We start from the raw sequence: 25,450 nt of genomic DNA on the forward strand, positions 1-25,450 counted from the left end.
GTATAATGTTCACTTTTCAACAATTTTAAGAAATAATTTGCTACTATAAACTGACTCTTCATCCAGTACTGTTATTTCCTGAAGACCACTTCATGCAATTGTTAAAAAAAAAACCCAAAAAACAAAACAGAACAAGAACCCTCTATTTTGAGAAGAAAAAACACATGCACCAAGTTTCAGGAGGGACTTGGACTCAGGGTCATGAAGGATGCATCTTCCCATTGCCCTGACAGCTATGTTTACACAACCGTGTTGGATTTAAGGCATTCTCGCCCCCAAACTCTAAGCAACACATTAACTACAATGCTGACTTTTCAGATTCATTCTGAAATGCTTAATTCTCCCTTGTAGTACTGTTCAAGTGGTCTTGGATTTTACTGATGGCTGCTACACGAAGCCCCTTTACAATTGCTGAACTTTTCCCATCAATTAAGGAAGGTGTAATTCATTAATAATGGAGTTGAAAGCATCTAGATAAAAACCCCTGCATTTGACAAAGTATCATTTGTTCTCCCACCGAACCTGTACTACAGCACAGGTACCTGGGCAGGAGCAGAGCAGAGTGCACGTGAGCTTGCAGGATAAGGGTTATGAGCAGTTGCCACCCACGAGCTCACCTGCCCAGAGCATAGAGTCAGGCTCTGAGCTCCGGGCTCCAGCCCCAGGCAACGCCCTGGACTCTGCTTACAACCTGCCTGCGGAGGTGCCAGCAGCAGGACCCACCCGGAGCGCTGTGTCCAGCCAGTGCTGGGTTCCACAGGACAGGAGAGACATGCAGCTCCTGGAGCAGGTCCAGTGGAGAGCTGCTGAGCTGGTTCAACGGTCTGAAGCATCTCTCTTCCGAGGAAAGGCTGAGAGGGCTGGGCCTGTTCAGCCTCGAGAAGAGACAACTGAGAGCAGACCTCATCAATGTCTGCTCTCTGATCAAAGGTCATCTGAGAGCAGACCTTCCTCAAGGAAGATACCAAGAGGATGGAGCCAGGCTCTTCGCGGTGATGCCGAGCAACACGACAAGAAGCATTGGACAGAGACCGATACACAGAAGTTCCACCTGAATATGAGGAAGAACTTCTTTATTGTGCAGCGACTGAGCACTGGAACAGACCGCCCTCCCTAAAGATTCTCCAGAATCGCCCGGCCACACTCCTGTGCCGTGTGCTCTGGGACGGCCCTGCTGAAGCAGGACGGCTGGACCAGATGCCCCACTGCGGTCCCTTCCAAAGCGACCCATTCAATGATTCTGTGACCCAGGAGAGGACGGGCGACAGGAGCAGCCGCAGGAAGGCTGCCCGAGCCCTCCGCAGGCAGCAGCAGCCGCTCGGGACAGCCAGGCCGGACGTCTCACGGCCCGGCCGCCGGCTGCCCGCCGCCCTCGCCACACCGCTCCGCCCCAGCGGGTCCCAGGCACAGGCGCGGTGGAGCGGAGAGAATGGTCCACGTTTTCCATCGGCCCCTTCCCGGGCATTCCCGAGCCGCACGGGGGCGGGAACGGCACCGGCTCCTTCCGCCCGCCGCCGCCCGCCGCCTCCCGCCGCGCGCACGCGCACTCGCGCCCGCCGCCGCAGGCCCCGCCCCCCCGCGCCCGGGCGGCGGACGGGTGCGCGCGCGCGGCGCCGCTTCCCGCCCCACGTGACACGCGGGAGGCGGGGACGGGAAGGGAAAGGTCAGTGGCGACGCCGGCGGAGGGGGGAGCGGAAGGTCAGGGCGCCGCGGAGCGGAAGTGGGAGCCGGAGCCTCGTCCGCCATTGTGGGGAAGCGGAGCCCAGAGCAAGGGGGGGGAAGCGGCGCTGCGTCCGGCCGGCCGGCTCCTTCCAGCGGGAACCCGATCGGCGGCGGCAGCGAGCCCAGGCGGCGGCGGCGACAATCAGGCGGCGGCGGCGGCGGGGAGGAGGCGGCGGAGGCGAGCGAGCGGCCCCGGCGTGCGGAATCACTCGAGGCCCAGGCGGAGCGGAGCGAGGGGATCGCGGCTCCCCGTGAAGAATGTCAGCCACCAGCGTCGACCAGGTACCGCCCGCGGGGCGGGGGGAGGCGGCCGCCCGCTCTCTCCCCTTCCCTCTTCCCGGGCCCGTCGTTGCCGCCGGCGGGGGAGGGCGGCGGCAGGGCGGCCACCTGCACCTTCCCTCGCCGCCGGGGCGGCGCGGTTCGCGGCCTCCTCTTTCCTTCCCTCCCTCCTTCCTTCCCTGCCCGCCGCCATGGGGAGCGGCTGTCCGTCGGAGCCGGGATGGCGGGCCCCTTTCCCGGCCCGGCCGCCCCTATTTATAACCGCTGATCCGCGCCGGAGCCGCTCCGCCTCCCCGCCCGCCCGCAGGGCCCGCCGCCGCTCAGCCCCGAGCGCTGCCGGCCCGGCCCCCGCCCGCGGCCCCCTTTGTGTGTGACCTAGCCGGGAGCCGGCCCTTCCCGGCCCGGCCCCCCGGGCTCCCCGTTCTTCGCTCCGGGAGCACCGTAGTGCCGGGCTCCCCGCGGCGCCCAGCGCCTTCTCCTCTCCTTTGCGCACCCCAAACTCCCCCAGGCTCCTCGTTACCGCATCCTTTCTCTTCCTGCCTTTCGCTCTCCTCGCCCACCTTTTCTCCCTTCGGGCCTTCTCCTTTTCCCCCGGCCTCCGCGTCTTCCAGCACTTCCCAGTTTTTCTCCTTGCGTTGTGCAGCACTTTTTTTAAACTTGGTCCTTCAAGGACCTTAGAATCTGTTATTTTTTTTATCTTTGCTAGGCCTCTGTTGGTCTTTCTCTCTGCCTGGAAGCTATTCTGTCTTGGTCTCTGCTTCCTCCGTGGGCTTCTGCCAGTCCCCAAAAGTTTTAGCCCTGCAGTCTCTTGCCTCCTTTTATTTTCTCTCTGGCCTTTAATGTTTTGTTTCTTTTGTCTCTGTGCATGCTCTTCAGTTTCCTTTAAGCATTTATTTCTAGCTCAATGATCTCTTAGCTTTTCATTGTTCTGTCTTTCATGAAGGCTGTTTCTTCCCAGCTTTTTCTAGTTCTGTGTCTCTTGTTGGTCTTTGCATGCCTTTGTGTCTGGATTACATTCATCCCAAAAGATGAAGTGGTTTGGGTTTTTAAGGTTACTGAGATTTTTCCCGTTTTGGGAGAAGACAGTGACTAACCAGTGCACCTCTAGATGAAGCAGTGCTGAACAGTGTTATGGTAACTGAGACAAATGCACATGAAAGTAACATGGAGGTGGTTAGAGCCTAAACTTTCAAACCTCTGAATACTGAGCTCTTCAGGACTAAAAATTGTTAAGAGAGATGTGGAGCCTGGAGACCCACTCCTGCTTAGTTGAAAGTATATGAGAAGGTGAATTAGATTTTCATGGAGTAGCATTTGTTTTTCTAAGTTATTTTATCTTGCTATAGAGGAATTAAGGATTCTGTAACTTGTAGTGTTACATTGATTCTTAGTGCATGACAGATTAACAGTGTTTTGTAATGTCTAATCCTAAAAAAAAAAATCCTCCTTAAGGAATTATTTCCTTGTGTAAAAGCTTCGTACAGACTGTATCATTTTCTCAATGTAATTGCCTAGGTGAGAAATACAGAACTTGAAGTTCAGTCTATGATACCACTGTATATTCCTTTGTATAACTAAAAAGCAAGGCATTGTATGTTATTCTCTGATAAGTGCCTGTCTGTCAATTTAAAAGATGACATATCATAATGAAATTTGAGTATTGGCAGTGATCTTAAACCACTAAATTTTTAAACTCCATGTGTTTTTTTTTTGTTTATTATGTTTTTTCAGACCTAGGGCAATCAAAATTCACTTGTTCAGCTTTTCAGCAGCATTTAAACTTCACATGCTGTTAAATCCTAGATGATTTCAATGTTTTATGTTGAAATTCTATTAGGTTTTGGTTTTGTAGTATTTTGTAATGGTATTTTAAGTAATGTCACAACATCTTTATGATAGCATGCCTTTAGTAATATTTTAAAGTGATATTTAAGTTGAAAAGGGCAGAATTGGCAAATAAATAGAATTACACTGAAGTGAATGTTGGAGGATTCTAACTGAACTTGTTTTGCTTTCCCCCCTCCCCCCCACTTTCCTATATACAGAGACCTAAAGGACAGGGAAATAAAGGTAAGTTAATAACCTTGTATTTCTGTATAGATCTGTAATATTGTTTTTATGGAGGATAACGTCTGACAGTCATGAGAAGAGGTTGTAGCTATAGGATGTCTTTTATTTTGGAGCAGGATGACAGGAAATTGTGTGCAAAAATGTTACTTTGCAGCATTTTTGTTGTGGCACAGCAGTACGTCAGTTTACAATGTTTTATTTTGCAAAAGATTAATGTCAGAAGTCAGACAGTTAAGTAGTTACTTCTTTTTAGCTGCCTTTGTGATACATTTGTGTAATCTCTTTTTAATAGTACACCTTGGGCCTTTCTGTGTAGTGGGTAGAATCATCAGGAATAATCTTTTGAACAGTTTCCTTAGTTTGCTAGACAGCAATCATGTGACTAGTTACTCATATCTGTGAGCAGAAAACATCACCTTCCTTATTCTCAGAATTTTTGTGATCTTGCTTCATTTTAGCACCAGTATAGAATCTTCTGTCAGTGTTTGTAGGCCTTCTGCTTTTTTCATGTTTCTGTTAACATCTCAGTTTTTAAATACCATACTCAGTGGGATTTCTTTCCCACAGGAACAAGGAACTAGTAACTACTTAATATTCTTCTCTCTAAAATTCTTGGCAAGTCAGCTGTAAACAGCATTTCAGATTATATCTTGCAGTATTTTGTCTGGAATTTGTTTCCTTGCTAATACTCTATTTGGAATGTCTTTCTGCCTAAACAGTACACTTGTGCCCATTTAATTCTTAGCTGCTCAGCAAACTGAGCTATAGAATAGCATGCACACAGCTACCTCTGTGTGTTAATATGCTTATTATACTTAGGCAGATAAGAAATGTTTTTAGGTTTTTTTGCTCAGGTACTCTTTGCCCCCCTTCGTTCTTTATCTGAACTAATCTAATTGTTCTCTGTGAGCTGTCATTTAATGTTATCCACAGCATACTTATTCTATTATTCTGTCTACGTGCAGACTATCTGCCTCTTGTTACATATATTGCTTGTGAGGTGGCACACGATTGCCAGATCTCACTCAATTTGGCCTGTTCTTTTTTAATTCTTTGCATTCAGAGAAAAATGATTGTGTTTACCTCCTCAGACGTTCTTAGTTTGGTCATTCTTAAATACTTGTTCTCTCATATTCTAGTACTTCTACTTTTTTTTTTCCCCCAAAATGCACTTTTTAACTACTTCATGTTTTTGAAATAATTTGTGGTTATACCTTCCATGTTGCCTTTAAATGAGAAGAAAAGTCACACTCATTGTAGCAAGTAGTTTGTGGCTTCACAATCTTTGAATTACCATTTCTCAGTTCTAGTGAGGTTAATGAGATGCATCCGTTAGAGAATCACACAGGTAGTTGTTGGACTGTACTCTATATATGTGAATTGGAGTGGAAGCATTAAGCATTTCTGTTTGGGTGCTATGTTGCAGTGTGTGAAAATGCACTAGTCAGCTTTACTTTGGCTTATTTATGTTAGCATATTTTTGTGTTCTATAATTTGTCATTGCTGTGGAATGTTTGAATCAAAACACATCTCTCAGTTTGCTATGTAAGGAAGAGATTTTTGCATTTCTGAACTTGGATTTTTTTATGGAGTGCATCCTTTTAAATAATGAATACTCATGATGTATTTACTTGGTGAGAATATGACTTAAATGAAAACTATAGTGTATCAGAACCATTAATCTCTGTTCTGTTAAATTATTTGGTGTAATGTCTGTTTAGTGTAACTAAATTATGATTTAGCATTAGGTTCAAGGTCTAGGAGATTGAACATGGTAGCACAATGTAGCACAAGTAGTTGGCTTTGGTTTAGAGGCTTTTTCAAAAGGATGAATTAAGTCAGTGTCAGCAGTCCTTACTGACCACATGTTAGCAGACAGTAATCTTTCAGTTGACATGATAGGTCTCAGCTTAAAGGAGCTTTGAGGGAAGATGTGATACTGAGTTAACAGACTAATCTGAAGTTGGTTCTGTGCATAAGAGTAGTAATGTTAAAGAGGATGGTAGAAGCTGTCCACATGTCTAGTAGAGTGTGTGAGAAAATGTGACTGAGCAGTATAAGGGGTGTATACATATTTCATATTGAAATGAAAAATATTAGACCTGAAAATGATATTGTTAAGTAGCTGTTTTTATTCACTGGTAAAATGCCTTGGATGCATTATTGTAATTAATTATAAATTGGTGTACTGTGCTGTTTCCTTCAACCACAACTTGTGGGACTGAAGTTTCAGTATGTAGAACAGTACTATATCTGTTGTGCTGTTGTCTCAGATATTCATGTTGGTATTTCAGAGACTTGAAGGAGTAAATCATGCTGTCAAGAAAGTTTTCTTATTCTAGTTGTCAACTACTGTACAGTTGACATGAAACATCAGAGCTGACATCAATCAAATTGTGTTTTATAGGGGTGTGGAGAAACAAGGCATTCCTGGAACTTCTTTTTTCCCCCCTTTTGTTTATTGTGCCACTGTATCAAATCTGTCATAGGAAGGTGCTGACACTTATGTGTGTATAATATTTTTTCTTTTTTTTGTAGAAGGCTTAAATGTAATTATTAGGTTTAAAATAAGAATGAAATGTTTCATGTTTCTTTTAGTGTTTATTCTTCATGTTAAGGTGCGATGACTCCTAACGAAAAAATTATTCTCGTGCCTTTGGCCATCATTTTTAGTGAGTGGTTATTCCAAGGGTAGTAGCAGTTAAAAGAGCATTAACTTTAGATTCCTCTATTTGATGAGTTGTTTCTTCCCAATATCTAATTACATTGTATGTTTTCACAGTGTTTGCAGAAACATACGGTACTTTTCACATTGTATTGATACAGATATTTTTAGTATCTGCAGATTAGTTTCAATTAGTATTCTTCATCACTGCCCTGTTCAGTTGGAACACTTAACATGAGATTTTGGGAATGAGGCATTCATTTGCTCTTGTTAAATATCTGTGTGGGCTACATTCTTCACTATTAACACATTATATAAAGGTAGAATGAAAAGCTAAAGAAACATGCTTCCAGTGATGCTGTTTCACTGGGAAATGTACATATTTCACCAGGAAGAATGTCAGTGTAGAAATATTTTGTGTCACTGACTTAAGATCTCAGTACAGAATGAATAAGAAAGAAACTACATTTACAAAATATTTTATGTTGTAATGTCAGACCAAAAATAATTCTGTCTTCAGTGACCTTTAGATACCTGTGGAACAATAAACACAGCAGATGCATGTTTTATGAAGATACAATGTCAGTATGACGAGATTAATTTTGATGGGATACTAGTCTTGACATACAGCTGTTTATTCCTTTGCTTGTGGTTGCATGCTTTTAAGAAATTTGTATGCTGCTGCCCATGTTTTCCATTATAATAGAACTGTGTTTGGGAGTTGTGCTGTCTGTACTATTTGGGGAAGTCTAGGCAGTGGTCATGGTATAGACAAAATGTTTTGAGGCTCATCCTGTGTGTAACTGGACCAAATTAAAAGAGGAATGTACCATTGTGTGTAAATTCAGCGTGATTCATGACCTTAACTGAAACTCTTTATTTGTGGGGGTAAAGAACCCCCAACACCTATGTTTAATTTAAATGTAGTGTTTAATTAGGAATATTGTTCTATCCAGTTCTAAACTACATTGTGATCAGCACTGCTGGTCATATATGACTGTAGCTAGTATAGAAATGCAGTGTGCAACTTTGTAATAACTGAAGTGTCATGTGTTCTTTTAAAACTTCAAGGAGGTATTCAAAACACAAATTGATTTCTTCCCAGATAATTGCTTTGAAAAAAAACTTCTGTGTTAAATTATGAATTTTTACCTCTTTTTATGGTTGTCTGAGTTTAATAAAATTTTCCAGTATTTTGATTATTCCTTGTGATTCTATCTATTCCTTTGTAATTTCTTTCAGCTAGTTTCATTGTTTCATTCACTGAAGGCAGTTTTGTTTTAGGGATATTAAAGTCAAATGTGAAAAAAAAATTCAAGCACCACTTGGCTCACAATGTGAATTTTGGGTGGCAACCTCCCTATTCCCAATGAAGCACGAAAAACCCTGACTCTTAAACACTAATTTCAGCAAAGTTGAATATTTAGTTATATGTTGTATATACTTTTCAGAAGCTAAAAGAGGGAAACCATGGAGTTGGCTCCTAACTCAGTTTTTTAAGTTTCAGAAAATCTGCTGTTCTGTTGTGGCTTCTGCAGTCATGGTTTTTTTAGTGCACCGTACTGATCATCCTGAATCTTCCTTTTCCCCCCACCCCACTCAACCTATTTGACAAATAACAACCAAGCAAAAAAAAAAAAAAAAAGTTGCATGGATAACCAGTAATTTATTTTTGAGAACAGATCTTCATCTTTAGGTTGTGTAATTGCAAGGGCTGGTTTAAGTCCCTGTTCTGCTTTGCACCCTGGGAAACAGTGGAACTTAGCAGAAATTTGTGCAGTGTGGCTTTGTTTGAATAGTAGCCTGGGGGATGGTAGAGAGACACTTCAAGTAATTTGGGCAGCTGGAAAATTCCAGGTAGGTGTAATGCCTTAGATGAAATGAAAGGTAATAGGAGACCAAGAAGAGCAGGTAGGAAGAGATTCCAGCATATAGTGGCATATGTGTTGGGAAAGGCTTGTAATCGCCCTTTGGGACTTGAGCTCTTCTGTCTTGCTTTGTCACCTCAGAGCTTCAGATATGCCAGTAATGCAGTACAATTATGTAGGCAATACAGGATTAAATAGCTGAATAGTGGTGCCCTTCATGGTTGTCTTGGTGGGTAACTGCCTTTGCTTCTGGCAGGAAAGCTGCATGTTGCAACTTTCCCTGAACCTATTGAATATGTCTATAGATCGGGTTGGTCTGCACGTTTGCACTTGGTCTGGTACTTCCGGAAATGCTGGATTTACTGCCTGTGCAAATAAGGTGTGCCTGTAGTTTTCATTTGTCTGTGGATCTCAGGAAAGAATAGACAGGAGTAGTCTGTTCTAGCTGCCATCTTTGCAGACTTCTCCTGAGATCTGATCCTCATGATCAGTAGCATGAGCTATTTTACTTAAATTGGAGTGGTGCTTAACAATACTATGTATTTCAGTGTACAGGTGATTAAGAAGTGTTACCTAGATTAAAATTGCAGCACAGATTTTCCAGAGAGTATTCTAATACAGATTTATTTTTAGTTTCAGTACAAAACGGTTCGATTCATCAAAAGGATGCAGTAAATGATGATGATTTTGAGCCATATCTAAGTAGTCAGACAAATCAGGTAAGTGAACATTCTTTACCACCTTGAAGTTAACTTTGACATTCAACTGACTTCCAGACTTGATTTTTGGATATTTCTTAGCATTACTGACTTGCCTGAATATGCATTGAAATATAATTCAATATCATATTTTGTCTCATCATGTCTCTTAAGCAGATCAAGTATTCTTAAGAATTCTGGAAAAGCTTCAGTTAAAAAGCATGCTTTGTTTGTCTCTTGCTCTTGTGCTCTAGCTTCAGAAAGATGCAGTTACAAGAAACTTGAGCTAAAACACAAACCCCAAACCCTTAAATTTACAACAAAATCATAGTTTTGAATGCAGTCCAAAACAACAGTTTTATTGGCTCTGAGAATATATTAACTGCTTGGACATGATTTCCTTTAAAGGTTGTAGAAGGAGCTCACAGCTGATGGCATAATAGATGGAAGCTTAGTATTACTACAGCTTGATACAACTCTTCTGCCAAGAAGTTAATGATTTGACTTTCAGAGCTGTGAATTGCCTCTGTAGTTGAAAGTTAGTATGAGTTATGTTAAGTTTGCAAGTCGGAGTGGTCTTGAGAGAGAGTGCAAATTATTAAAAGTCTAAGAATTTTGCTTGCCTTCATTTTTTTTCCCCAATAATTCAACATTAAGGAGACATCAGCTAGAGCATGATAATGTGCAATTTCTTCTCTGAAACAACACCAGAAGTCATGCAGGTGTAGTCCTTCAAATGTCTCAAGAAGTAAATTCTGTGATTTCCCAGGAGTCTTATCTGGTGTAGTACTGATTTAATGCCCATTCTTGGTAGCATGGATATTTTACCTTTTTTTTGTTGTTATTCCTGAAACAAACAGGTGTCCTTGCATCCATTTCACTGTAATATTCTGTTGGAGTTTCCAATTAGAAGTGAGAAATTTGACCAAAGCTAAGAATACCACAACTTTAAATCATAGTTGCATCTATTTTTCTTTAGTTATGAAGGTACAGTTATGACTTGTTTTAGAGGAGCTTGTTATTTTCTTGTTACTGTTGGCATGGAGGCATTTTAAACCTAGCTTAGTAGCTAAAAGTGAGGATAATGTTCCAGGAAAAAATGGGGCCTTCTAGTGTTTTGAGAAGTTCCCTTGAAAAAACGGCCATATCTGACAGATACCTCACTCATTTTTCATGTTGTGAGGAGTGCTGGAAGTTACAAATACATTCATATAACCCTTAAAAATGTTTTGGATTGTATTATAGGTTTTGTTTTTTTTTCCCTGAGCATCACTGTCAATATTGCTGATTTTTTTAAATTGTATTTTCTTGCAGAGTAACAGCTATCCACCAATGTCAGACCCATATATGCCTAGCTATTATGCTCCATCCATTGGATTTCCATACTCTTTAGGTGAAGCAGCATGGTCAACTGCAGGTGACCCTCCAATGCCATATTTGACAACTTATGGACAGATGAGCAATGGTGAACACCATTACATACCTGATGGTGTATTTAGTCAACCTGGGGCATTAGGAAATACCCCTCCATTTCTCGGGCAGCATGGATTTAATTTTTTTCCTGGGAATGCAGACTTCTCTACATGGGGGACAAGTGGATCTCAGGGACAATCAACGCAAAGCTCTGCTTACAGCAGCAGCTATGGCTATCCGCCTAGTTCTCTTGGGAGAGCCATAGCAGATGGACAGGCTGGATTTGGCAGTGATACTCTGAGCAAGGTGCCTGGGATTAGCAGCATTGAGCAAGGCATGACTGGACTGAAAATCGGTGGAGATATGACGGCTGCTGTAACAAAAACTGTAGGTTCAGCTCTGAGCAGTACAGGTATGACAAGCATTGCAGCTAACAGCGTACCCCCAGTTAGCAGTTCAGCACCTAAACCAACCTCATGGGCTGCAATTGCAAGGAAACCTGCTAAACCTCAGCCGAAACTCAAGCCTAAAGGTAATGTGGGCATAGGGGGCCCTGCTGTACCGCCACCACCTATAAAACACAACATGAATATTGGAACTTGGGATGACAAAGGGTCAGTGGTAAAAGCACCCCCAGCTCAACCAGTACTGCCTCCTCAGACTATAATCCAGCAGCCTCAGCCATTAATTCAACCACCACCACTGGTGCAAAGCCAACTGCCTCAACAGCAGCCTCAGCCACAGCAACCACAGCAGCAACAAGGACCTCAGCAGCAGGCCCAGCCTCACCAGTTGCAGCAGCAACAGCTGCAAAACCGCTGGGTAGCTCCTCGTAATAGGGGTGTGGGCTTCAGCCAGAACAATGGAGCTGGTAGTGAGAACTTTGGTTTAGGTGTTGTATCTGTCAGCTCCTCACCTTCTGGTGTGGAAGTGCACCCAGTGCTGGAGAAACTAAAGGCCATAAACAACTACAATCCCAAAGACTTCGATTGGAATCTGAAGAATGGACGTGTGTTTATAATCAAAAGTTATTCAGAGGACGATATTCATCGCTCCATTAAGTACTCTATCTGGTGTAGTACTGAGCATGGTAATAAGCGCTTGGATGCTGCTTACCGGTCCCTGAATGGAAAAGGCCCACTCTATTTACTCTTCAGTGTGAATGGCAGTGGACACTTTTGTGGAGTGGCTGAGATGAAGTCTGTTGTGGACTACAATGCATATGCTGGTGTCTGGTCTCAGGATAAGTGGAAGGGGAAGTTTGATGTCAAATGGATCTTTGTCAAAGACGTTCCCAATAACCAACTGCGACATATTCGCTTGGAAAACAATGACAACAAACCGGTTACCAATTCGAGGGACACTCAAGAGGTACCCCTAGAAAAAGCCAAGCAAGTGCTTAAAATAATTGCTACTTTCAAGCATACCACCTCAATCTTTGATGACTTTGCACATTATGAGAAGCGTCAAGAGGAGGAGGAAGCCATGCGTAGGGTAAGGAAACAATGTCATTATAGTAGCTCCTTTTTTTTTTTTTTCTGTGTTTGGAAACCTTGTTTTTTATTCATCTGGAATGTCTGTCTACAAGTGTTGAATCAAAAAGTGGTACTTTTTACCCAAAGTGTCTACTTGATATAACTGGATCTTAATGAAAACATTAAGTTCTTGTAACAACTTTGGTAGTTCAGTCATGGTTTAATCTCAATGCTAAGTTAGGCCTGAATAAGCAGATATCTGACATGTTCTACTTCTTCAATGCAAATGAAAACTGAATTGAATGTATTGTCCATAACTGAAGTCTTCTTGCTTAGATTTTTACAGTGTCTGGATGTCACAAAAAGGACCAGAAATTAGAGAAGCTGCATACTTTATTTAACATAACATTTCAATTCAAATTTTGCTTTAATGAAATGTTAACAGTGTGATTACTGTGAAAAGCAGGTTTTCTCCTTGATGCAGTTTATCTTTTGTACAATTGCAAAACACGGAAGTGGTACAATGAGGACTTGTATAGTGTCAAAACAATTTTTTTGACCTTTCTGATATGCATTTCCTAAAAAAAATGTGTAGTTCATTTCTGCAAGGAAGGGTAAATGCAACAAATCTGTAGAGAAACTTTTAGTTTTGGAGGCATTTCAGGAAACCAGACAATGGAAATGCATTTAATTCAAGCTGTTTTATAGTACTTGTCTACTTTGTCTTGTGTACTCTCCCTAATCATAACACTTGTGTTCACCATTGGCCACAAGTTTTACTTTTCCTGTATTTACTTTCTTTCCAGACTTGACAGTAACTGTAAATACGATTTGTCTCACTGTTAGAGACATTTCAGGAGCTATTTTTACCAGTTGGATGATACGCACATATTCAAAAATGGGAGTTTCCATCAGCATGGTTTGGTGCTAATGATCTCTGTTCATGTCACACCACTCACTGAATAAGAACCCCAAAAGTCTAGGGTTTATGCTAACTAGGGGCCTTGAGACATACAAAGGTGAGAATTTGTTCACTTGAAGCCAGCACTTGAAGAGGCTGCAATGCAGCTGAAATGCTTATTTCTCTTAGGTTTCTAGAACTGTGATAGTTTCACCCCCCTTGTATTTCCTAATTCTTCAACACACGTTATATCTCCTGTAGAACAGTGTTGGGCTTACCCAAAATCAATTTCGTAGTTCTACTGCACGACTCTGCAATAAATTGCCATTGTCGGAAGTTTTCTATTGTTGGGAGGCTAGATGAATATCCCAGTTGGGTGTGTAATGCCTTTTGAATTTTTTTTCTAAAAAGAAAATGGATTATACCCTAAATTAGTATTGTTACTTCCATGGTATCTTGATGATGGGATGATGGACTGTTTTCTTAACTAATACTCAATGTCAGGGGCAAACTTTGACTTTTTCATGCTTTGGTACAACTTCATCAAGTGCAGCATCACCAGCCAGTCAAGGGGGGTGATTGTCCCACTCTACCCTGTGCTAGTGAAGCCTCACCTCGAGTCCTGTGTGCTGTTTTCAGTGCTGCAATATAAGAAAGACATAAAGCTGTTAGAGAGCATCCAGAAGAACCACAAAGATGGTGAAGGGTCTGGAGGGGAAGCTATATGAGGAGAAGCTGTGGACACTTGGTTTGTTCAGCCTGGAGGAGACTGAGGGGAGACCTCATTGTGGTCTTCAGCATCCTCGTGAGGGGAAGTGGAGGTGTAGGCACTGATTTCTTCAGTCTTGTGTCCAGTGACAGGTTTAGAGGGAATGGCCTGAAGCTATATCAGGGAAGATGTGGATCAGATATAAGAGGGTGGCTGGGTGCGGGAGCAAGCTCCCCAGGCAAGTGGTTCCATCTCCAAGCCTGGTAGAGTTCAAGATGTGTTTGGTCAATACTCTGAGGCACATGGTACAACTCTTGGCCTGTCCTGTGCAGAACCAGGAGTTGGGCTTTGGTGATCCTCATGGGCCCTTTCCAAATCCAGATATTCTGATTCTGTGATTCATTGTGATTTTGTAATCTTTCAGGAGGACTAAGGTTATAATGTACCTCTGTAGCCTTCTTACTTCAGTGTTTTCTAAATTTTTAAAGTTTCAAGATAATCCACAAATAACTGGTTTGCTTAAAAAGCAGTTCCTCTTTTGAAAAAACTTCGCAAACAAGTCATAATTCAGGCATGCCCTAGCAACTCAGGAAGATTGTTTTATTTGTGGTTTTGTTCCCTCAGTAGTAGGTGAAAGCCACAAAATGTAATGAAGAGGAAGAATGCAGATTATTTGAAGTGTTTCTATGTATGCTAAACTTAAAATTCAAAATACTAAATTCAGCATTTAGTAGGTATGAACAAAATAACTGTGATTATGGGTATTTGAGTAATAAAGTAACATTACTATTTGATTAATATCTTCATAGAAACATACACTGTCTGTATGACTCAAGTACTGAACTTTGTTTCTCTCTAAATTGTTTTCTCTCAATAGTGTTGGGAAAGGTAACTTACTTGTCAAAATACTTGCATAGCGGCCATTGGTTCTTTTACAGCATTGTACAAATTGGTTTTATGACCAATTAGGAAAAATTGCTTTAGAACTGTGTAGATTAGTCATCAGGTTTTCTCTTTGTAGATGGATTTGAGGTATGCTGTAAGCAAATTAATATGAACTTAAAATATAGGAAGTCCATATTAAACTAATGACAAATACTGAGAGTTTATCTTTAGCATTCTCTTATGATTGAATGTTGATTTTAAATCTTTGGGTTTTTTCTTTTATCACACAGCGTACAATCAATCTGTCCTTAAATTGTAAACATACAGTTGTTAACTGTTTTGTGATTCAAGTTTGTAAATGCACCAATTAGTATTGCAAGCTCTGGTTTATGGTTAATTGAGTAATTCTTTATTACCTAGTGCTAGCTAGGCTTTCATGGAGCTGTATTTAAATAAGTGCACTTTCTACTGCCAGTAGGACTGTAAATTAAGTTCATGCTCATTTTGTTTGGCAGCTGTGGCAATCACTTTGTTTCCAGTGTTTTGGTAATGAAAAATATCCTTATTACTGTTAATAAAATATTAAATGCATCAGGCAGCAGTAGTCACTTCCACGTTCCTTGAAATTCAGTTAATGTTTTGTTGTTGCATAGGTGGTTACAAACTTTCACACAGACAGCAATCTAAATATCGTAAAAAGCAAATGATTTAGGGATTTAATTTACTTTATAACTGTTCATCATTACAGCTAACTTATCTTAAAATAATTGGTTGTAAAAGTTTAATCTTAACAACTCAGAGGAATCAATAATTCATTTCCAATACAGCCTAGCAGTATGTTTTATTAAAATATGGCAGTATACTTCTGAAAGTGCAAGTCTCTGATTAACATGAAACTTCAGTTACTTTGCCATTTTATAAAAGTTGCTTAAAAATGACAATGAACAGTCTCTTTAAGCACAAATATTAGAATTCTAGTGTCTACCACTGTTTGATGTGACCCTAGTGTGGGTAAGGTATCTACAAGTGGGGTTGTGCAGTAATCATTCCCCTTCCCTTCTCTTACAGCTCAGGTTCCAGTGTCCTGTTTTAAACATACAAGTGCTGTGATCTTTTACCAAATGATCAAAGAAATGAGTGATGCTTTTCATGAGATTTGTCAGTATGAGATACATACTGAAATAATCTGGAATTCCATTTGTCCTTACTTAACTGCTGTTTTGTGATGTAAATATGCCTATTGCATGCATATTACTTAAAAAGACATTTTATTGTTTTTCAAAAAAGTTGTAGCTTTAAAATCTAAATGAGTGAAACAGAAATCTTGAAATATGCCTTTTAAGATGACATAATTATATTTTAGAAAATCAAAGGTATTGAAAATTAAGAAAAATGTCTGTAACATCAGCTTTACACCTGATCTTCAATAAGTATGTGGTTGAAAATAAAATGTCTCTGATTAAAAATGCAGTTGTTGGCAGATTACAGCTTCCTTGCTCTCAGCTGGTGACTTATTAACCTGCAACTACCTCTTATCCTAGGACTTCTTTTGGTGCTTTTTGGTGGAGAATTCTACTTTTGTAGCATACAGTGGGGTAAAAGATCATGGTTTCATGTAATTGTAGAGTGCTTTAGATGGTTTTCTTAGTACAATCATCCATAAAAGTAATTGATTTTTATTCATGAGGTAAGACAGAAGAATTTAGTATATATTTGTGTTTATCTAACTTGCATTTGCAACTTTTTTTTTACTTTTCAAGAAGCCTTTAAATGGCAGATAAATAAGCATTTAAAATTTTAGCTTCCTCCTGTTGTAGTACATATCTTGTAATAGGAGGCTGACATGGCTAGAACTTCTTGACTCTGAAAAGGAGTAATTTTTCCCCCTTTATTCTGATACCAAAGTAACTTTTGTTTCTCTGATAATTGGGTCATAATCAGGCTGCAGTATTAAGCAGTATAACTTCTTTCCTTTCTAGGACATTGCTGACATTGTGCTTGATTCGATACTTAAAAATATCACGAAGGGAGAAAACATCCGTTAAGAGTAAACTGTAGCTGCTTCTTCCTCCTCTTAACCCCTAACCATCTATTACAGTGTTATAATGTCAAAATCAGATATAGATGCATTGACAGATTTTTCAGTTAAGGAAAATAGGTAGTTGACAAAAATTTTTAATGCAGTTAAATTATATTTGTACTAAACAACTTTTAAAACTGTGTGTTTACATTTAAAAGAGGATCATGTAATAAACATGAAACAATCTAAAACAGGGTTATGTAATTAATATCTTCTGAGAAACATGTTCATTTCCTGTATGCTTTTGATGAAATTTCAAGGGACATTATTTTGTAATTACCTTGAACTTCATGTTTATCAACAGTGTCATCTTCATAATTGAAACTGAGAAAGTAGAAACAGGCGACACTTTTTTTCCCCCTCCCTTGATAGTCATGAGATGAAATGTACCCCTGGTCATGGGAGAAGATGATTATTTGAAGCTGGACTAATTTTGGACATACTGATCCAGAATTTCCTTTCCATGATGGTGTGCTTATTTACCATGTCTTCATTTGCTTGTGCATCTTTAGTCTTTTGGAAATACTTAAAAGTGACCTTCAAATTCTTATGTTACAGACACAGGGGTTTCAAATGTGCCTGTTTTCTGTGCATTTGGTAGAGTCAATTGTTTCCGTTCCAAGACAGAGTTTAGAATTCATTAGAGGATGGTGATAGATGTTATAATGTGGTCTCCTGTAGAATGACCATGTAAGAGTTTGAGCAGTGATGTTTGTTACCTGCATTTCTCCAGTGATGATGCAAGAGGGAAAGGGAAAGTGCAGTATTGGACTGTTGAATAAAAGAGGTGGAAAGTAATTAAACTCACAGGCAGTCTTCGTTCATAGCAACACTTGTATGGATCTTGTAATGTTTTTTTGTTTGGATTTTTTGGTTTTGTTTTGGTTTTTTGTTTGGGTTTTTTTTGGGGGGGCTGGGTTTTTTGTTTGTTTGTTTGAAATCCTTACCTGAAAATCAAGCCTGCAAAATACTTTTTACAGAATGGATTCAACTTCTCTTACTGTGGGAGTCGAAAGACCAATTTCTCCTGTAAAATAGGGACCCCTATTGGAAAAGCTAGGAATATCAACCAAATCGTTTGCTTAAATGCTTAAGAGACCGGTCATTTTTTGGAATCTAATACTTTAACCTTCTTAAATATCAAGGCAGCTACTTAAGACAAGACTTCAAAATGCATTGAGCTGGATCTGTGACAGCTGTACCTTTCCTAAATGCTATGTCTTTTAAGTTGTAATTTTTTAAAGCAAAGGAGTAATTCTAAATCCCTTGTTCCAGAGCAAATGCAGAATCTCAAGTATACACAAATAGCTGAAATTCATAATGCTTTATCTCCCCAGAGTTCAGTGCTCTATTAAGAACAAATTGTCTAGAACAGTGCTGCTTTTCCTGCAGTTTGCAGGGAAGAAATATGCCTGCATATTGCAAGGAAGTCTCAGCCTATGTGACTCTTCACAGCCTTGCTTCATTGATTCATACGGCAGATGGGCTAGCTAGCAGAAACTTAGTGAAGATTTCTGGAAGTGGTTTGCTGGAAAAAATGGCACTTCAAAACATACAGATCTTGCATGTCTATTAAAGCTGTTCTTGTAGATTCAGTTGAACTACTATTGTTTGATATCAAAACTGATTTGCTGAAACCTTCATATTCATCTAGCTGAAATGAAACAATGCAAAACTTACGATAAGCTTTTTGAGTGCAGTTCTTTGTGAATTTTTCAGAGGTTTGGTAGTGCAGTTAATATTGATGAGTAATTATTCTTTTGCTTCTGTATCCTAGGGATTATAGTCAGCTGTAAAAAGTAAATGTAAACTTCCATGTAAACGTATTTTCATATAAATAGGAAACCAAGATAAAGTGAGTTCATTTTTCCTCATGGTAGATTAGATTTGGGTTACACCTGTTGAAAGTGTATGAGTGGTGAGGCTTAAAGAAAATCTGAGAAATTCTTCCTCAGTGTATTTTGTAAGCCCTGCAGTGAATGTTATTTCCCTTCCAAGGCTACCATGAATTTCTTAGCAGAGCAATTAAATATGTTCTTGTTGCCCATGGGCATCTGAGAGAAACTAACCCAGGTGTCAGAGTCATCTTTCTGCTGCTTTTGGTGGGACAGAGATCATCACTAAATGCAATTTCTATAGATTTAGTAAGAAGCTGTCTTGTCAGTCTTCAAAAGCCGATGTTACACTCTGAGCATTGTTAACAAACAATAATGAGGATCTGGAGACTTGATTTTTTTTTTTTTTTTTTTTTCTCCTTCTTAATGAACTTGCTGAAATGGCTGTCTTGTAGATAATTAAAGTCTGATGTTTCAGTGTATAATAATGTACAGCACTGAAGCAAAACACTTGCTACTTGTAGTTAGAATTGGCTGATCCATCACGGAAAGTATCCACCTGGGAAAACAAGACTGGAAGGGCTTTTCTGGCTCCTGGAGTTCAAGCTTGGTTTCTGCAGAGCTGTTCTTTGTTGTGTGTTATCATATGGTGTCTTCAGAGTAGTTGAGTTATTTTCTCCCCTTCTGCCTTCTGAATGGTTGCACCCTGTGGAATTTCAGATTCTGATTAAGTTCTTACTGCTTTTATCATTACCATAATAAATATGGTCTGTCCATGTTCTGCACAAGCAGTGCGTGTGTTTGCTCAAATTTAAATTTATTTACCTTTTTACTGTAAATTGTTCACATTTTTTCCTAAAGTATGAAGATATACTTACAAGTGTGTTTCAGTGACTGAAATAAGTAAAATGCCATCAAAGCTAGTAGAAAAAATAAATTAGAAGTCTAGGTCTTCTGCCTTTTGCAAAGTTTCTTAATGTTTATGTACTTGAGAACCTTATATACTCAAGTACATAAGTACATTTATACTGTTTGTAGTTCAACTGATCTGCAGCAGCAGGGTCTCAGATGAATATTAATTCATAAAGCTTACTGACAGAAGAAACTACTCTGAAATTGTAAAACCTTATTTGACTTCATATGTTAACTTTGATTTTTAATTTGTGCCTTGTGGTTTTCATGTTGGTTTAAGGAATAGAAGAAAATTAATGTTTGGGGAGTGGATGGCATCTACACAGGAAAAATTTTTAGGTTCATGTAGGACTATCTAGGTTCTTGTAAGACTTCTAGAGACCGTTCTCATCTGATCCTTCGCTCCCTTGTTCCCAGAATGCCCAGAAGTGCATCTCAGAGAAATGTATTTAAATATATTTACCTGTTTCTGTTGTAATTTCCATGTTGATGAGATGTGCCCTCTTTAGCTGGGAATTTAATAGTGAGAAGATAAAAAGGATCATTATTTTCCACAACTTTAAAGTTTCAGTAATCTAGTTTATGTTAAGAGGTAGTGATAAAAATGGAATAAACAATTTCTTGCATTTTTTAGTTTCTAGTAATCTGTTTTTCATTGTGGTTCTCAAGCACTAAGGTGAATGTTTATGCTGTCCTAGCTGTAATGGTACACTGGGGCAAAATAAATTGCAGATTATGGCTGCTGCCATTAGTAAGTCAGATTTCATGAACTTTGCTGTGGCTTCTTTTCACCACCTCTACAGCTGCCTGCTCTGCCTCTGCCAGGTGTTTCTGCCCACGCAGCACAGTTGGCAGAGCAGATGAGTGCCTGCGCCTCGCTTCACAGAATGCAGTCTGACATGTTAGCTTACATTGCAGATGAGCAGGGCTTTTAAGTTGAAGATTAAATCACAGTTTGCAGTAAAGCAACTTCTGAAGCTGTTGTGAGAATGCTGCCTCATGGGAGAGGGGCAGAGCAGACAGCTCCAGGCATGAACGCTTTAAACATTGCAGTAAGAGGCAAAGTTGGCAAAATTCTAGGGTTTGGGTTTTTTTTTTCTTTTTTTTTTGTGGGTATAGCGGATAGTGCTGGAGGTGAGTGTGTGTGGGAACCCTGCAATTGGCCTGTGTAAGGTCGCAACCCTGAATAGCTTTCAAAATGGACACCTCGAAATGCTTGTACTTGAAACTACTGTAAAAATCAGCCAAAGTCATTCTTTCAGATCTGCCTTCCCTGACCTTGAGCTTCAGTTTGTGGGACCTTGGAAAAAAAATACAGCCAAGAACTGTAGTAGCTTCTTGTTATTGTTAGGCTACATTTGCATTTACATCTAGACCACTCTGGGGCTTTTTCCTTTGCCTTCTTTGTGGCAAAGAAATCCCAAAGTCAGTGTTGTGTGCATCTCAGTTTCTCTCAAATTAGATGAGGAAATGTTTTTGTTGCTTTGAATTTTGAAATTTTGTCAGCACAGAGATTTAATTCTATCTGGGAGTAAGTTACATTGTAGCTAATTCTCAGCATGGGATCATTCAGCTAATACTCTGAATTCAGACAACTAAAGTTTGGAAGTCAGCCTCACAGTTCAGACCAAGTTAATTTCACAGTTTTGTTTGTACTAGATTGATGCACATTTCTAAGGCCTAAGCAGTTTTGAGATACACCTTTACTTGGTTTGTGCAGAATGTTATTTGCATGTGTGAAATCTGCTCAGCATATGGTCTGCAGCTGACAGGTACCTTTAGCCAACCAATATGTTCCCACATTGTCCTAATTTGAATGGCACTTAATTTCCATATCCTGTTCATAAACTCTCCCTAAAGCTGGATAACCTGACTGTGGTGAGTTCTGAAGTAAAGTTGGCCTTTGGCAGAGAACATATGTATACAGGAGAAAGTTTTCATCTGAGAGCATTGCAAGAGATGTGACAAAAGTTTTGCTCATCTGAATATAAGAAATTAAATTAATTGGGTGAAAGAGAAATGTAGTGGAATCCAGTTGGTTATGTTGGAAACTTCTGCTCTGGTGGTGGAAACCTTCTGGAGATTAAGTCTTCTGTTAGTTTGTTTATAACCACAGAAAAACACCCAACAAATTCAAAACACCAAAAAAAAGGAAAATGACTTTTTGAGATAGGAAAAGACAGTGGTCCAGGAGTGTGATCTGACTTGGAGCTGGGGAGAGGTTAGTTTGTTTTTGAGGAGAATACCACTGCCTGTGTTTTGAATAAATCAGGTCTTCTTTCTGTTTGCTGTACAGAGTGCCAAATGCCACTGACACCAGTATTTGAAGAAAGTACTGTTCAATTGCATTGAAAAATGTCATGCTTGTATGTCTGCTTCAAGTATTTAAATATAAATGTAGGAATATGTAATTTTGAGAGTACAGGAAAGGTGTGCTGATGTTTTGAAGCCTTTTTTTCTCTGTAGAATTCAAAGCGAATGTAAAATTGCAACACCTTTATTTCATCAAGTGGAAGCAGGTAGTCAGGACATCATTCCTTTTTTTCTGTAATTTTTTTATGAACTTAAATGTATTTTGAGTTGAGGGCTTCACAAAGCGTAACATTGGTCATTTTATGGTACAGTAATTTGAAATGTAGAGTCTTTCTAGATAGCCAGAGTTAGTGGTGACGTATGTAATACTTGCAAATGAACAGGAACTGATGATTTAAGTTGTATACAAGTTGTATTTAAAATTATTAATTATAAAATACCAATATTTTAACGTTACAGTTTCATAGGCTTTTACCTACTACTATGGGAGTGTTTTTCAATACTTTGTGTAGTTCTTACAGTTGAAGTTGGCTAATATTAGAGGAATAATCTGAGATGTGCCTGAGCAGGCTATTTTTGCATGCCTTACATGCATAGTGAGGCATGAGGCCAGTCATCATCTGTTTTCAGCCAAGAGTGCATTGTTAAGATATCAGCTTGTATTAATGACTGATGCTATCAATCTTATATTTTATAAACAGTATCTTACTATGAAAATATTAGTCATATATTTTGAACTATGAAAAACATTTTTCTGGCAAAATAGTGCAAGTATTGTTCTCACTTTAAATATACAGAAGCTCTGCTCTAGCAAATGTCCAGTCTTAGATACACAGCTGCTGGGACCATGACCTGCTCATTGTGACCCAAGATTGAGCTTTACTTTTTTTGGTAAAGTAAAGGAGATCTGTCTTGGAGAGGACTAGATCACCACTAATAACCAGTATAACTGTTATATACCGTATTCTTTCAATGCTGTCTTTTTGTGAGAAACTGTGTGGGTTTTTATGCTAATTTACAATTTTCTTAAATAGTTTCTAGCATAATAAAATTTCAATGTGGTATCGGAGAGAGTGGTTTTGAAATCATTGTTCAAATGCCTCCTGGGTTATTTTGTTTTCCCTGTTATGTTACTGTTGCATTTATAATATACTGTATGATGCAATAATAATAAAAATATGGAGAGGTATTTTTCTAGTTTTTTATTATCTTTTAATGGGTATGGGAACCTACCTCTCTTCCATGCACGTCTTTGGACATTTCTATAATGTGCTCAGCTGTACATATAAAGAAAGGTGTTATGGAAAATGCTATTGAAAGATAAAGTCTTAGTTTTTTTGCACTCAGACCACAGTGTTTTTTTACAGGCTAGAGGATGCATCACGAAGGCAACAAGATATAGTTTGTTGGTCAGTTTTTATTTTTTTCCTAGAGGTAGTCATAATGCTTTAGTGTATGTTTATCTTGAACAAAGTAGAGAAAATGGAGAATGATGATAAAGCACTGAAAATGTCACTTATTCTCTTAGACTTGTACTACAGAGTATGAATTTATTAGTCCCTGATAGTTACAGTGCCATTAGTGTTTTAGCCCTAAATGCCAAATGTGGCATCTCACTGTGCTGATAGGGCTGTGTGGTTAATATGGTCTTCACTGCATCTCAGCTCACACTAAAGTGAAGTTTCTTTGTAGCCATTCTTATTTCACTGATTTTTCATTTTGTTGTTGAAAATAATTTCTAAACAATGAATGGATGGCCTTCTTAAAAGTGTGGTTTTTTTTTTTTTTTGCCATTTGAGCATTTGTATGGAGTATGATATTGGGCCGGCTAATTTCATTACGTTTTGATCTCAAGCACTTTGTAACATTTTATTATATGGGGTTTTGAAAGAGGTACCTGTGAATACCATATTTTTTCAGGGATATAATGGATTGAGAGTAGAGCATTTTTGGACAAGAAGAAGATTAAGGGTGCATCTTGCCTTGTTTGTAGGTCCCTTGGTCTCCTTGCTCATTTCACTTTGTGTAATATATTTTACTGTAAGGGAATTAAAAATGATAATTTAAGTCCTGTTTTTGATAGCAGTGTTTTGGAACATGTTTACTTTTTAGTTTGACATACACTTCTGTATTTCTCTTTAAGAAGTTGACTTAAATGAGATAATTTTATATTCCTGAAAATAATGGAAACTTTTTCCTTGAAAACATGTTGCCTGATTTAGCTAAATTGCAAGCAATGAAAATGCTATAATAAAAGTAGATTATGTTGATCTGTATGTATTAACATGATTGTCCTTCTTTGTTTTTGTTTTTTTTTCAGGAGAGAAATAGAAACAAACAATAACTATATGGAGATGTCCTGCTAGAATACAACACTAATGATGTAGACTCTGGAAATGCCTAATATGTCTAAGAAGACGTTATTAAAGCTTTTTTCTGCTTAAGGTGACATCTTTGAACACTTTAACACGAAATTGACTCTTCTTGTAATGGTTCTCATCAGTGCATCTGCCCTTATACTCTCTCACCAAACACACTTGAGAACTGTACCTTCGTCAAGCACTTTCTGTCCTGAAGCTTTTACCAGTATCTGCTGTCTTTTGTATTTATGCATCCTAGCTAAGGCACAGGAGACCGAACGAATGCAAGGATTCATTAACTCTTTGAATTTGTTAAATACTAACATTTAACCATTAGAAGTGGTTCAATGATGTGAGATTCACATTGCTTCAACTTAATTTTTTCTTTGTTGTAGTTTTTTTAATTGTCAGTTTTTAGCTATTCAACAGATTAAAAGCAAATCATGCCATATTTAGTCCTGGAGTAAAACTCAAGTCTAAATGTTCATGTGAAAATTATTGTAGTAATCTTTTAATATGGCAAAGCAACTTTAAGCTGCAGTTTAGCCAAATGAATCGTAACATGAAATTATAATAGAATGACATTTCCCTTGTTTCAAACTGTTTGGTGTAAGAGAATATTAATATGCAGCTTGGTGGACACCACCAGTTAATGCACATTTCTTTATTTTTTTTTTCTGTAACATGTATACTGAAAAAAAGTGCATTTGTCTGAGGAACTGTTTGTTTGCTACCACTCAATGAATCTCAGTTTTGAGTAAATGTACCTCAGTCTAAATCAGACTTTTTATGACCTTTATAACTACATTTAAAATAATCTTTAATTCCTATTTCTGGGTGTTTGCAAGCCTGACAGATTGCTATCATGAAAGTGAAAATTTACTCCTCTAGGTGATTCACTAGCTAAATAAACATAATTCTTGTTTAGCAAGCATATACTCTGTTTCTCAAATTTTTTTTGTTTCATTGTGCCAACGTCGAGCTGTTTTTCCCCCTATTTGAAAATATTTTGAGGAAAATACTTTGGTCCATGGAGTTGACATATTCATAATCATGTTAAGGTGATTTTTGTTAGAACCATGCAACAAGAATTTTAGAACATATATTAAACTGGCCAGTTCTGTACTAGTTTTTAGGCTCTAACGAGTGTGTCTTCTGTTTCAGTTTATATAGCAACACATTCTGTCTGCTGGAAGAGAATATTGAAAAACTGTTAAGCGGGTGTATTGACTGTACAGATTACTGAACAACCTGTACCAAACTCC

At 39.1% G+C, this 25,450-nt stretch overlaps 1 protein-coding gene across 3 annotated transcripts; it reads left to right on the top strand.

Moving 5' to 3' along the window:
• The first annotated feature begins 1,660 nt into the window (after window positions 1–1,660).
• YTHDF3 (YTH N6-methyladenosine RNA binding protein F3) lies at window positions 1,661–25,119 on the top strand. Of its 3 annotated transcripts, none has more exons than XM_085052924.1 (5): window positions 1,662–2,004; window positions 4,047–4,071; window positions 9,238–9,323; window positions 10,617–12,209; window positions 24,146–25,119. In XM_085052924.1, exons 1-5 carry the CDS (start codon window positions 1,981–1,983, stop codon window positions 24,167–24,169), a joined length of 1,752 nt encoding a protein of 583 aa, XP_084909050.1. In that variant the 5' UTR covers window positions 1,662–1,980; the 3' UTR covers window positions 24,170–25,119. The 3 variants fall into 3 exon arrangements, with proteins under 3 accessions (XP_084909051.1, XP_084909050.1, XP_084909052.1); XM_085052926.1 differs by lacking the exon at window positions 1,662–2,004 and adding an exon at window positions 2,024–3,288; XM_085052925.1 differs by lacking the exon at window positions 4,047–4,071 and having other exon boundaries at window positions 1,661–2,004; window positions 9,213–9,323.
• Window positions 25,120–25,450: the final 331 nt, after the last annotated feature.

This window comes from Lichenostomus cassidix, chromosome 2 (assembly GCF_008360975.1).
Source record: "Lichenostomus cassidix isolate B80296 chromosome 2, HeHo_3.0, whole genome shotgun sequence".
Classification (NCBI taxonomy): domain Eukaryota; kingdom Metazoa; phylum Chordata; class Aves; order Passeriformes; family Meliphagidae; genus Lichenostomus; species Lichenostomus cassidix.

Bases quoted from the DNA above. Each gene is read 5' to 3' on its own strand.
- YTHDF3 (XM_085052925.1), top strand. From the start codon at position 1,981: ATGTCAGCCACCAGCGTCGACCAG. The intron at 2,005-9,212 runs GTACCGCCCGCG...TTTTCCAGAGAG, and splicing joins CAGCCACCAGCGTCGACCAG to TATTCTAATACAGATTTATT. The intron at 9,324-10,616 runs GTAAGTGAACAT...ATTTTCTTGCAG, and splicing joins TAAGTAGTCAGACAAATCAG to AGTAACAGCTATCCACCAAT.